This window comes from Lonchura striata, chromosome 1 (genome assembly GCF_046129695.1).
Source record: "Lonchura striata isolate bLonStr1 chromosome 1, bLonStr1.mat, whole genome shotgun sequence".
NCBI lineage: Eukaryota > Metazoa > Chordata > Aves > Passeriformes > Estrildidae > Lonchura > Lonchura striata.
The window spans coordinates 42,414,173-42,427,744 of NC_134603.1; the positions used below are offsets into that span (position 1 = coordinate 42,414,173).

At 38.8% G+C, this 13,572-nt stretch overlaps 1 protein-coding gene across 1 annotated transcript in view; it reads right to left on the reverse strand.

Annotated features, from left to right (window-relative positions):
• The window catches only part of SPIDR (scaffold protein involved in DNA repair), a 193,701-nt gene that overhangs the window by 136,627 nt on the left and 43,502 nt on the right, over positions 1 to 13,572 (reverse strand). The window contains exon 6 of the mRNA XM_031504029.2: positions 6,078 to 6,334. Coding sequence (XP_031359889.2) covers positions 6,078 to 6,334 — 257 coding nt within the window. The remainder of the gene's footprint in view (positions 1 to 6,077; positions 6,335 to 13,572) is intronic.

The following is a 13,572-nucleotide window of genomic DNA, read 5'->3' on the forward strand; positions in this document are numbered from 1 at the left end:
CCTTCCAAAACTGTAAAACACTTGTGCATGTACTGTCATACTGTGAACTGTACAGAGTCAGAGCCACTCCGGTCTGTGCAGTAAGAGGTAAGCCAACATCTGGGGGTGTGTGTATAAAATTGGCAAATATATTTTGATTACTAATGAATCAATTCTGTAATCAAGGGAACTGACAAATTATTTTATTGAAATAATAAAAACTAGGATGTATACTTTCCTGACCAGAACTTCAAATTTTCCCCTAAATGTTTTACTATGAGCAAATTGAACACATTTGGCAAATTGTTTATGTAAAAGCTGCTTGGTGAAGTCAAGCTGCTCAGATAGAATCTCTACTGCCCAAAACTTGTTTATTTTTAATCACGAAACTTCCAGCAGAACTATTTTGTCCTTTAATTCCCTGAAGGCAGACAGATTTAAAAGCAGCAATTCATGTCCTCTTTCCATACTAAATCTGAGTTTGTTGAAATACTGTATTTAAAACAACATATTGCCTTTACTGTCCATGTTCAACAATACCCACATGAAAAACAGCTTTGATGACCATAAGAAAGCTCAGCATCCTGACCAGCAGTTCAGGTTCTGGTAGTTGCCCTTCCCACAAACTTTAACAGCAAGACAGGAGATTTTGTGACAGCTATGACCAAAAAGTTAATACTGAGCCTGATCGGTGGCTTCCAGGCTGGTTCCTATCTCCCAACTCCATTAAGGTTAATAGAAAGCAACAAGAAAAGAGCATTAGTGAGTCTGCCATGTTTTGAAAAATAATTTTTAATCTTTCTGAAGTGTTGGAGATCTCTTTGTGTTTATTAATTAAGGTTTTAATTCAGCAGGGCACTTACAAAAATAACCCCCTATTCATTCAAGTTTATTCCTTTACACACTTAATTTGAAGTCAACATTCTTTACTGAGTTGCCTCCTCATACACAGTATACACAGGACTCCATATAATTCAAAACAAATATATATCCCCATCTCAAGACGGCACTTGCTAAAGAATTAAAAAAGCTCCATGACTCATGCTCAAATTGCCAATGACCAGGATCCCCAGGTCCCTTTCTCCAGCCCTGCCTTTCAGTAAAACATTCCCCAGTCTGTACACACTAATGGGACTATCTTGTCCCAGGTGCAGAATCCAGCACTTGCCCTTGTTAAACTCCATGCAATTGGTGATTGCCCAGTCCTCGCATGTGTCAAGGTCTCTCTGCAGAGCCTGTTTGCCCTCAAGAGAGTTGACAGCTCTTCCTAATTTAGTGTCATTGGCAAACTCACTTAGCACCCTTAAAGTCCTGCATCCCAGTGTTTGATGAAGATGTTGAACAGACCTGGGCTGAGGATGGAGCCCTGCAGAACCCCACTGGTGACCAGACCTCAGCCTGATGTCACCCCATTCACTATAACCCTTTGTGCCTGACCTGTGAGCCAGCTGCTCACACATCACACAGCATGGTTATCCAGCTGTGTGCTGGATGCTTGGTCTGGAAGGTACTGTGGGAGACAGTACCAAAAGCTTTGCTTTTGAAGTCCAAAAAGATCACATCTAGTGGCTTTCCTAGATCAGCCAGGTGGGCTACTCTGTTGTAGAAGGGTTTACAAGCAGCACTTCTTCATGAAGCTGTGCTGGCTGTGACCAGTGACAAACACGGTGCTTTTTTTCCCCATTAGCACCAAGCATTTGGCCCAGTGAAACTATCCACACTTTCTGAAAGAGAAAATACATTTTAACTTTCTTTAAGGGCAAAATAATTTTACTGTGTACACTGCCAGTGATGACAAGTGGTACATCTGTACTGCAGTCATGATAGTCTTCATATATATTTTCCTAATCCAACAAGAAATTCACTAGCAAAGAAAAGTTAAATAGTTATAGAAATAGTTAAAATTCACATAAGAACATGACCATCCAAACAGCTAGTCTGTTGTTGTTACTCCCTTATGCCACTTGTGGATGCATGTAAGAGAGAACAGTCTCAATTTTAGAGTAAAAGTCTGCTTCATTTGTGCCAGCTCTCTCTTCCCTTGGCAATTTCCTTTATTTTCAGGACCTCAGTTGGCCTCATGTGACAACTGGATTTCATTTTACTGCACATAGTACCAGGACATTCTGTAATTTTTTCCTCTTTTGATAAGGAAAGTTAATTTTAGCTGATCAGATTTGTACGTCTGCATACAAGATAATTTTAAATAAAATCTTGGGAAATCCTGTTTCTCTTGAACTATAAACAGCCACTCAAGTATTAAAAAAAACCAAGCAAAAAGATAAAACTCATTCTTCACAACTACAAGCTCTTGCAACAGATTTAGATGCAGAGTTAACATTTTATAATTTAAGATATTTATTTCCTACAATGACCCTCAGACTTTTTGTTCAGATGAAAATGAAATCTTAATGGAAAAAAAAGTAAACAATTCAGAAAATGTTTAAGAAAGGTTTGCTTGCAGACAAGAAGCTGAGTACATGCATTTTGAGTTTTCTTCTCCACAAATACTGAATTAACCCAGTTATTTGTTTAATCCATGTTAAAATGTTAAAACTTCCAAAACTTTACATTTCTCTTTTCCTTCAAACAAAAACTTTCAAAGAATTGGAACTAATACACTTTAGACATATCACTCCATAGCATTAACATGGATTTCAAATGTAACAAGAAGAGCTTCTTGAAAACTGTTCTTTGCAATACATGCTCTCTCCCCTCAGGTTTACAAATCATTTGCATAATTTTCCCATGAAGTGCTGCTGTCTGAAGCTGAGAAACTGAAGCTTTGGGATGGAATAAAAGGGCAGGAGCATGTAAACCCAACACCTCTTGACCAGATCACCACAGCTATTCTTCTCAGTACCAGGTACCACTAGTAGCACCTCATTCTCAACTCATTTAGCAGCTCACAGGTGCAGTACAGGCCATGGATCTGGCAGCACACCTGGGAAAATTATAAATTCCCACTGCATCCATCAACAGTCTTGTTTAAATAGAGGAGGGTAACTACACTACCATATAATACCAGTGTTTAAGGGGATGATGTCCTAGCAGTGGCATTAATGGCTGTGAGTGAGAGATGATCTGCTTTGCTTCCAGTGTGACAAACTGGCATCTCCTACAGCACAGCTCTTCAGAGCCATCAACACCCCTGAAGGACAAACCCCACCATCCAGACTACTTGCTCTCCCCTAGGGACCATGGTAGAAAGTAGAATAATCTTTACTTAGGACACTTTTGAAAACAAAAACTAACATTACAGGGGATACAAGAAAGTAGACATGGTGAAAGTAGATATTGGCAGTAGATATGGTGTGGGAGAAATTGCTTCCACCATATCATTCTTGTCTTCAGACAACAATTGTTTTCCAAAACCCCACTTAACCCCTAACAGAGGAGAATTGCAACATGCCCCTTCAAATCTGGCTCAGCAGCAGCAGCACTGTATATTGTGCATGTGGATTTGGAGACATAGATGGGCTTCTCATTTTATTTACACTTAAAGGTGTTGAATTTACAGTCCAATTTCCAATGCTAGGATCACAAAAATTCATGTTAATCATCTATAATTAGTTTGTTCCTGAAGATTTCTGTTGCTTTGGTTGCATCTCAATTTTTTTAGTGTATGACAATTGCATCTGAAATAGGATCAAGCAAACAATACTCGTTCCTCCCATCCAGGCAACTACCCATTTCCATTTTAGTACCAGGAGATTTCCAGGAAGAGAGGACAGTAAAAAGAAATTTATCTGAATTTTTCCAGAGACTATTATGGCTCTTTCCTTTGTTTGGTTTGGTTTTGCTTGGGATTTGGGGGTTTAGGGGAGATATTTTAGGGAGATTTCTTTGAAGTTGCAAAGAAGAATGTACCCACTGATGAAACAGAGGCATGAGTAAGATTTCTACAGAAAATATAAGCTAACATTTTTTGAAAATATTCTACTTTTGAAGATAGATTTACGCATGTCAAACAGCAAAGATATAAAAATAGAAATATTTTCTATTTTCTTTAAAGGGGAAAAAAATGGGAGGAGACTTACTCTAGCTACATTAGGACTCCTTCATATATAATAAGCATACACAATACAGTCTGCATTTTGAGTTGAACCTACTGCACAGGAATTCACACAGGAAGATGGCAGCTCTACACCTGCACCATCTCTGCTCAGCCCAGGCTTCCCTAGGCGCTGGCCTGGAGAAAGAGAGCCCAGCTAAGCAGAGACTCATGGCTCTCTTCCACCTACTGAGCAGTTCCAAATGGTCCATCTGAGTGGGAGCTCAGAGGCCAGATCCAGCTTCAGGATGATTCCCCTGCTCACTGCTCTTCCTGCTGTGGCCTCGATCTGCAGCAGAGGTAGGAAGGAAGGAGAAATGACAAGGCCACGACTGCTTTGTAGCTTTTACCTATGTATCCACAAAGAAGGGATTGCCACCCAATCAATCAAGAAGCTGACAAACTTTTCCCCAAACTGGCCTTCAATCCACAGCACTGAAAACCTGTGCTTTCCTATTGAGGATGCAAACTTACATCCACTGTTATCACACCAATGAAAATGTTCTCTGTCAGCAGTAAAAGGAAGGATGGGAGAGACACATGGAATTAATGCCCTGAACAGGAAGAAAGAAAAGATGACAATTACCTGGATGAGCAAAATAACTAGATAAACAACACTCATAACTAAGGAATTTCCTGCCTGCTTCCCTGTTCCCAAATGAATTCAAAGTGGAACCACAGGATGGAAGGTAAAAAACCCTGTAAGCTCTGTTCCTCTGGCCATTCCAGATAGATTACATTCTATATAATTGTGGATGGTTTGGTCTTGTTGTTTTCTTTGTTTTTAAAGCAATCTATTCTCTTATACACTTGTGTCAGAGTAACTTTCCCATAAAGCATTTTTTGCATTTAGACTGTTGATAATAAAGGTCATCAAATGAAGCTGGAATTTAGAAAAAGACAAACCCACTAATGGTAATAAACAGCTCAGGAACTGAGCTTAAAGCTGGAAGAGCACCTGGGCAAAATACCACTGTACACTTATCCTGGTTTTATTATATTCACACATACTTACATACTTGCTTTTGGCCACTCTAAGGCATTTTGGGGGTTACAGCTTTGATCTGATCTACTACAGCTGTGTATGCATGTTTTGTAAAGTAACAAGAAATAAAGGTTGATTGCACAAGCAAAGCACTTTTAAGTATAGAGATCCTCAGTAATTAGGACTTCCAAACCTATTTCTTCAGATAGCATTTTGAAATAGCCAAGAATATTTTAGAGAAAAATAAGCTATGCCTATTAAGTAAAGATTTACGTTTTAAGTAATTGACTGATTACTGTACATAGATTCATCTGTAAGAGAAGCACATTGTTAAAACAACAATAGGGATGTATAGCAGCACCATCTGTAATTGTGGTCTCCACAGCTTGAGGCATATCCTCAAATATACCATTTAAGTTAACACAACTTTCATTAATTCAAAATAGGAAGTGACCATTTCTGCACTGTAATTAGCTAGAACATCAGGCTTCAACTGCTCCATCTCAGGCTACTTTCTTTCAGCAGTTACATATTTTTCTAATGTATTTAACTTAGTCACAGACATTTAAATTTCACCTTAAGAATACATCCTCCAATTGCATACATAATGTTCTGTCCTAGACTCTTCAAAAGTATTGCTCATCCACTCCTTTCCAACATTATTTTGGATAATTTTGTACTGAGAAATCTGGAGAGGACCAAAAAATAAAAGTCCTAAAACCTGAGGTACAGCATTTTTGCTGACTTTCTTGAGAGGCACAAAGAAATGAAATTATTAGAAGCTAGAATGTCCACTCACACATCTGCAAGGCATTCTTAGAAGTGCAGAAACCAATCTATTTGAACAGGAGTTCAAGATCGAGAGCTTTCACCAGAGATTTTAGATGTAGTTCTTTTTTGCTTTCTTACAGATAAACGACATTAGTTGAGTTTTTTGTATTTGCATCTCTAAAATGTTTACCCTTGAAACACACTCCAGCACTTTGGCAGGTATTGTTTTACTTACAATTTAAGAAAAACAACCAAAAATAATTCTATTAAAGTGGACAGTTCATTTACCTCAGTAGCTTCCTCTTCTTGGCAGACTCGGCGGGGGCTCTGGGGGCCTTTCCCGCCTGCTTCCCCGGGGTGCGGAGAAGAGCCTGTGCTGACCTCAGCCACTCGCTGGCCGGCCGTGTTGTGACATCCCCCGTGTCCCCTCCTGACCCCGGCTGCAATCCCTTACTGGATCCTGGAGCAGTGGTCGCCAGGGTCGCCTCTCCTTCTCCCACGCTGTCATTATCAGAGGAGTACTCAGATATTTCTGTCGAAATTGCCTAAACGAATAAAGACAAAAAGCTATTTGAACAGAATGCTAATGAGGTGGTATAGCTTTATGCAGGCAGTTTTATGTTACCCAGTAACCCACTAATGGAATGCCAATTTATTAACATAACTTGGACAACTTCACTGTAAATGCACATTAATCTTTTGTCAGTCAACACCAGCTCCTGAATATAAGTATCATCTCTTGAGGGACAACTGAGATGAGTAACATTTAGGTTTTTTAAATAACTAGGTCTGGAGAATCAAGCTAATGCTTTTATCTAAGGCAAGTTTTAGGGAACTCAAGCAGGGAGAGGCTAATGGGTGACAGGGATCATGACTGGCAGCTGAAAGAGAGCTTTTGTATTGGGATTTGACCAAACAGGAAGGTCAGCTTCCATAGTCTGAATGGAAGGAAGAAACACATGCTCTACTGACAGCTTGTAGCTGGCAACAAGTATGCAACCTTTTGTTAAAACATGATGTTGAACACTAAAGCAGGCCTTCATCCATATCCAGCAGGCCTACAGCTTCCCAGGACAGTTTCAGAAGTTGAGCATAAGCTGTTGGGCTGTCTCCAGGTAGCTCCAAGGAGGATGGATCGCTGGTCAGCAGTCAGGGCTGGGAGCCAGCAGGGCTGCAGTTCAGCCCCACAGAACCGTGCTGGAGCTCCTCTCCCAGAAACTCACAGGACACACTGAACTCATCCCACTGAGGGAGGGATGAGAGGAAAGGATAAGGAGGCAGCAAAAACAACTCTGCAGAGACATGGAAGGCTGAGAAGAGGCCTGGGGGGAAAATTCACCTGCTTTGGCTGAGCTTATTTTACCCCCCTCTAGGGCTGCTGCAGAAGCAGGTTAAAGCTACTGGGCTGGATCCCTAAGGTGAGTTCTGCACAGCTGTTACATGCATTATGTTCTCTTGACACAGTATTTCTTAAAGTACGGAGTATTAAGCAAAAATACTTGGAAAGTGACATTTTACCAAGTACAGAACAAAATTATCTAAACCACTGAAATAGGCAAAGGACTAAGAAATATGAGCTGGGCTCAGTCTTCAGGAGCTAGTTTAAAAAAATCTAAAACAACCAAGCCAACACTGTCTGCAGGTTCTGGTGGGGCAGTGACAGTCCTGTCACTGGGACCACCAGCACTAGGCCAGCTCAAATAAACTGGCATAAAATTGTAGACAGGGCAAGTTAGGTAACTCAGACTGATCTCTGAAAGAACCAAAACCCCAAACACAAAACATTAACTTTGCATTATCAGTGTCAAACTGGAAAACCCCAAAGGCTGACATTGCTCCAGATCTTGCTGCCACAATCACAGAATAGGTCCTGAAAAAAATAAGCCCATTCCTCTGGTAAATGCAGTTAAGTAGTGCTCCACACAGGCTGTTTGACAACTGACTCAGAAAAAGACTTGAAAAGCAAAAGAGGAAAGGGAGGGAAATCACAGCATTCGCTAAATTTACTAAAGCTGTTCCATGTTATTAATTAGTGTAATCATCTGAAAACAGCATTTCTCAACTGTGCACAAAAATAAGTTCAACTCTTGCCAGTTCTCTAATACATTTTCACGTAAATGCCGAGACACTGTGTTCATGTTCCGAGAGCTTACCTAAGTACTCTGGAAATTGGAAGGACCTTTTAAAGTTATCCAGAGAAGTAGAATAGCTAAAAGAATGTAATTAGTATCAGTCTGCTTTAAACACAACACAGTCAACATCTGTCCCTTGGCAACAATATTTCTCTGAAAACAAACTCCTTCCACATTGGAAATGAGCCAGAAATAAAAGATTTCAAAGACTCTGCAAGCAGTAAGTAAGCACTTCATACTTATAACACCATTCCAATGCACTCACTTGCTTTAGGAATGTTTTAATTTTTCTCAAATAGCTATGATACCCAGTGCACCTAAAAAAAAAGGATGTGAACATGAAGTTCTCTGAGCAAGTGAAATGTAAATGAGAAAAGCCCTTGGAAAGTGCTTCAAATTAGGCACGTTTTAATCCCACTGACTGTTTAAGCGTTAGGAAGCTTTCCTAACTAAAGATTGTCTAATAAATAATTTCTGCTAATATTTATTACTGTATACTTGTTTAGACTGAACTTCCCCAAGGAAACTGTACTTTGGGGTTTTTGTTTTCCTTGCTTGTTAGTGTTTTTTATTGTTGATGTTTTTTTAATTGGTCAGTTGGAAAATTTTCTTAAAAGAGGAAACTCTAAAAATGGAGAAGAAAAACAAAGAACAAAAACTTAGCCCTCCAATTCTGTACATTTTTTTAACTGTATCCATCATCAGGATTCTAGTCTGAAAGGGAAAATATTTTCAAAACACACATTAAACATGATTTTTCAAGTATCCAGTAAACAAGCTGGCAAGCCTACCAACAATACGGTGGGGGAAAGCTGGCAAAAAAAAGGATTTATTTGATTAATTTTCAAACATTCATTCATAAACAGTGAAGAAATTGTTCATTTTTTATCAATATCTTAAAATCACGAATAAGAATTTTTAAGAATTTTGTTATTATTTTGCTGATTTTTAAAATAATATCTCCAGTAATATCATTAGAGTTTCAAAAAAGCACCACTGCTAAGCACAAAGAATTGTCAAATTAAACTATTTTTCTACATGGCTTATTATTTTGCAATACAGTAACTTTGGTTACAGTGGGAGAAAGTACAATGCTTCCCACTACACACAGGCTCAGTTTCCCCACCTCTCTTCCTCTGACCCCTGGTCCCAATGTAATCATCCCTGATCTAGGGGATTTTTATGACTGTCTCCCAGTCCCTCCAAATATTTCACAGTAGACTGTTCACTAAGATATATCTGTATTTCCAATGATGGCCTTTAGACAACACTCACTTTTATATCATGCTAGCTATTTGTCCATAACCAGGGGCTGACTGAAAAAAAAAAATCAGGGGTTGACCTCAATCTTTATCACTAAAACAATAAACATAGTTAATTTTGTTTGATTTTAAAATAAATCTATTAGCTCTGTGACTGTGTCACCTGAAAAGCTATAAATGCTCCCCTTTTATGCCTCTTTCTTTTAAGGGAAAATGACAAGTACAAATGCACAGACTATTGCCATTTTTTCTGTCAAGGTTTGACTATAGGAAAGCAGAGATATCATTGAGTACTGTACTGGAACATCCAGGACCCAATATTTTAATGTTAAGCATTTTTTTTTAATCAAAATGCATCAAAAAAGAAAGAGCTCTCAAGATTAATTAATTAATGATGTATTTTTGAAAGCACTCACAGGTACCAGTTAACAAAGAGGATGGTACACATGTAAAAACAGAAACCCAAATGAGAAACAGCAAATACCTTCCTAACTAAGCAGCTAAGATTGCTAAGGCATATATATTTGCCCATATCAATTTGCATTCACTAAGAACAAAAAAACACCAAAAAACAAAACACAGAAATTCTAAAATCCTAGCCTAAATTGTTCAAAGACAAAACTCTTGACTTCAGTGGAATGAAAATGGCATTCCACAAGCACATAGATTTTGCACATATGCAGCACAGAAGATACCATGCTGTTACTTCTGTGACCAAGTTTCCCTCTCTCATCCTCAAGAGATTTGCTTCAGCTACCTCTTGCTTCACCTTGAACACCTCATGAGTTGTCTTTCTGTACCTTGGTAATCTGCACAGTGTTTGCTTCTAAAAGGTCTGAAAAAATTACCTTTTCACTTCAATAGTGATGGAAGCAAGCAATATCTGTATTTGACGAGTTTAACAAGCACTTGATATTTCTTATCAATAAAATTGCAGGAAGTTAACATGAGAAGAGTAACATTTCTATTTGAAGTTTCCAGCTTTAGAATAGAAAGCAGAATCTTACAAAGCTTTTTGTACAAAAAGAAAGCTAACAGATCAACCCTATTAAAATAAATAATAAATCTGTATTTTTTACAAAAGGCTCTCAGACAGTGATTGCTAATCAGAGGCAAGGTGATGAGCATTTGTGCAGGTTTCTCATCCCCCTTGTCTCCTCTCCCAAGATACATCACTCAGTGATTTCCACAGAAAAACATCAGTATCCACACTTCACCTTTGTATTCATTAAACACTTTCATTTGTTCAGTTGTCACACATTCAGTTAATGCTGTAAATCTTTCCCAGTAGATATGAAGATACTTTGCAGATAAGATGCTCAATAAAAGTTCACAGACACTATGATCAAGTTTATCAGCTGGAACTTAGATACTTCAGTATGCTGCGGTATGTCTTAGAGACAAAAAATGGGTATCAAATTCTATATAGACATTGATATAACTTTTTGCAGATGGAGATCACTTACTCTGTCATTTCCTTCCCTAAATAATATAAATTTCTTACCTCCTATTATCCTACCATAGCCTAGCTCAAATGGCAGAACTAACAGGGTTTCTCAGAGCACCCTTAGGGAACCAGGCCTGCTCAAGCTAACAGAGCCAAGTTATGTCAGAAACAGAAACAGTATTTCAGAGTTTCAGACTCTGATCACCATACATACAGAGTAAAATTAATCTTGTGGCATCTCCTTCCTACTTGTTCATTCATGCATCTTTACCTCTGGTTCTGGAAGCATTTTCTCTTGCCCCTTGCCTGTTCTCTCATGGACTATCTTTTTCCCTTTCATGTTTCCATTATGTTTTTCAGAATTGATCTGTGCTTCCCCTACCTGCCCTCTCAGGACAGCTCTCAGGATGGTGGAAGGTGACCAGTATTAACAGTAAGACCAGTATTAAGAAACATACAGTGAACTCGAGTGACTATCCTGCTGCCTTTTGTTCTAGCCAGTCTTCCCTGCATTTGCACTGCAGGTACTTAGCTGTCATGCATGCAAAGGGATCCAAATGCAGCCAACTTCTACCCCGGGCAGCTGGTTATGGGTTCCAAGGAGATTTTGTGTCTTGCATAGAACTCTCTAAAAAACAAGAGTGAGCAGAAAAGCCACTGGATTTAGCACAATGAATATTCACAAGCATAAATCACCAGTGCAGTATGTCAAAGGCCCAGGCTATGCTAATGAATGCTCGAAGCTAACTCCACCAGAAGCTGGCTTGCAGGATTACAGGGAGTAGGGTAAAGGTAAAAGAAAATAAGTTTTCCCTTCATTAATTCAAGCATTGTGCACACAGATAATACAGGATATTATTCAGCTCTGTAAAGATACTTGAAGATACAAATGATTTTAAGTTTGCAGTTCTCTTCAAAGCTTTCTGTTTTCTGAAGCTTTAACTGAAGCATTGAAGTCTATATGCCAACTATATTTTCCTAGTAGCTTGAGAAATAATTTGGTTCTTGGTAAGCTAGCTACTTTCACTCTAGAGAGATAAAATTCAAATATTCCTTCATACAAGAAACTTTATGTTGAAGTGCAGAATTAGACGTGCTCCTCTGTGGGTGACACCAAGCCTTCTTTGCATAGAATAACCACAGGAACAGCACGCAAAAATACAAGATTAGGTAGCAGTGCGTGGGCAGAGATAATCGTATGAAAAAAAGAACAATGAAAGACATAAATCACTAATAAGGTATTTTTGGACTTGCAAGCCCAAACTGACACAGCAGATTAACTGAAATTTTGTATCTGGAACAACCACACAGTGTTATTACACAGACAGCACATATTTAAAATGGATCTCAGATAATGCCTGGTTGTTTAGCCAAGTACTGCATTCCTCCACAGCATATGCACTCAGACCATCTGATCTGTCCTAAATATTTATCAGTGGTGTTGGTTCAGTGCACTAGGAAATGACATGTCCTGCTCTACTACACACATTAGCACTTTGTGGCTGCCATTACAGGAAACAGAGCCGTGTTCCTCAAAGCCCTGGGACAGCCACCTCGAGCACTTCTCTAGGATTCTCCAGGAGCAAGCACCACTGAACTTCTCTTTCCCTGCTTGGCCACCACTAAACTTCAGCAACATCTCCCTTCACACAGACATGGGAATGAATTTTTGCTGTCTCCCAGCTGCCACCACCCCAGGGCTGGAATGCAGTAGTTATTAGCACACAAAATCATTTATGCCAAGTAGCAAAGAAGAATGTGGTATCTACTTGAATATGGAGGAGAAGTGTAGGCAGCAACACTGTAATTATTCAAAGCAGAATTTGCCACAGATTGCACCCTCATCTCCTCTTTAATGGTGTTTTGAGACCTCTAAACAAGTGGTTAGGACTTCTCTTCTATGACTAATCAAAAAGGATTTATTGCATCCAGCAGCCCAGAGCTTCCTATCATAAAGGAAATTGATTCATGATTATCTCTGGAGGAAGCAGGTCAGCTACCAAACTTTATACACCACTGCTGGGCTTCCCTTTGAAGAGCTCCTAGGGAAGTCTTACCCATGTCTGACACTACTTATTCTGCAAGCCCTGTCAAAATACAGCTGCATTAGCTACTGTCTTAAAAAGTAACCCAAATTAGCTACTGTCTTAAAAGGTAACCCAAAAATTAGGATTCAATACAAAGAAAAAAATACCAGTAGCTGTTATCAAAAGAAAAGCAAATGGGACAGTTTCAGAGATGCTTTCGTACATGGAAGGAGTTGAAAGGGCTTCCATGGAACTCTGCAGAAATTAATGGAATGGTATGGCTGCTGTCATATCCAAGAGCCAATTATCTAATGCTGGGCTTCCTGCATCATTTTTGAAACCAAGAAAAGTTGTAGAGGGACAGGAAAACTCCCTCTTCCACTTCACAGAGTGAGGAAGTTGAAGCACAGTACATAAGCCCACAAAATGGTGGTTTATATCACACATGAAATAATAATTAACAAAATAAATAACTTGTATCATCATTTATCAGTTCCCGTATCTTGTTTAGATCTTACTGCCTTGAAGTGGAAAATGAGGTGACGACTATGATTGCATGCAGTATGTTTGGCTGTGCATTCTTTTTTGTCAGGGGAGAGGTGTGTGTTTTTGTTTGGTTTGATCTCTCTCACACACAATCCTGTACACATACACCACTGGCAGGCAGTATCCTGCATGCAGAACTAATCACTGTAGAAAACAAGAACCAAAAAAAAAAAAAAAAAAAAAAAAAAAAATTAAAATAAGATTTTGCACAGACACACAAAAATCAACATGAAAAACTGATCTTCAAAAGAAGAACTTTGGGAGAAGAGAAATTAAAATTACAACAAACCAGATTTTTTTATAGACCTAATGCAAAGATAGTATGTACTGACTTTTTTTTTTTTTTTTTTTTTTTTGAACCGGGTAAAG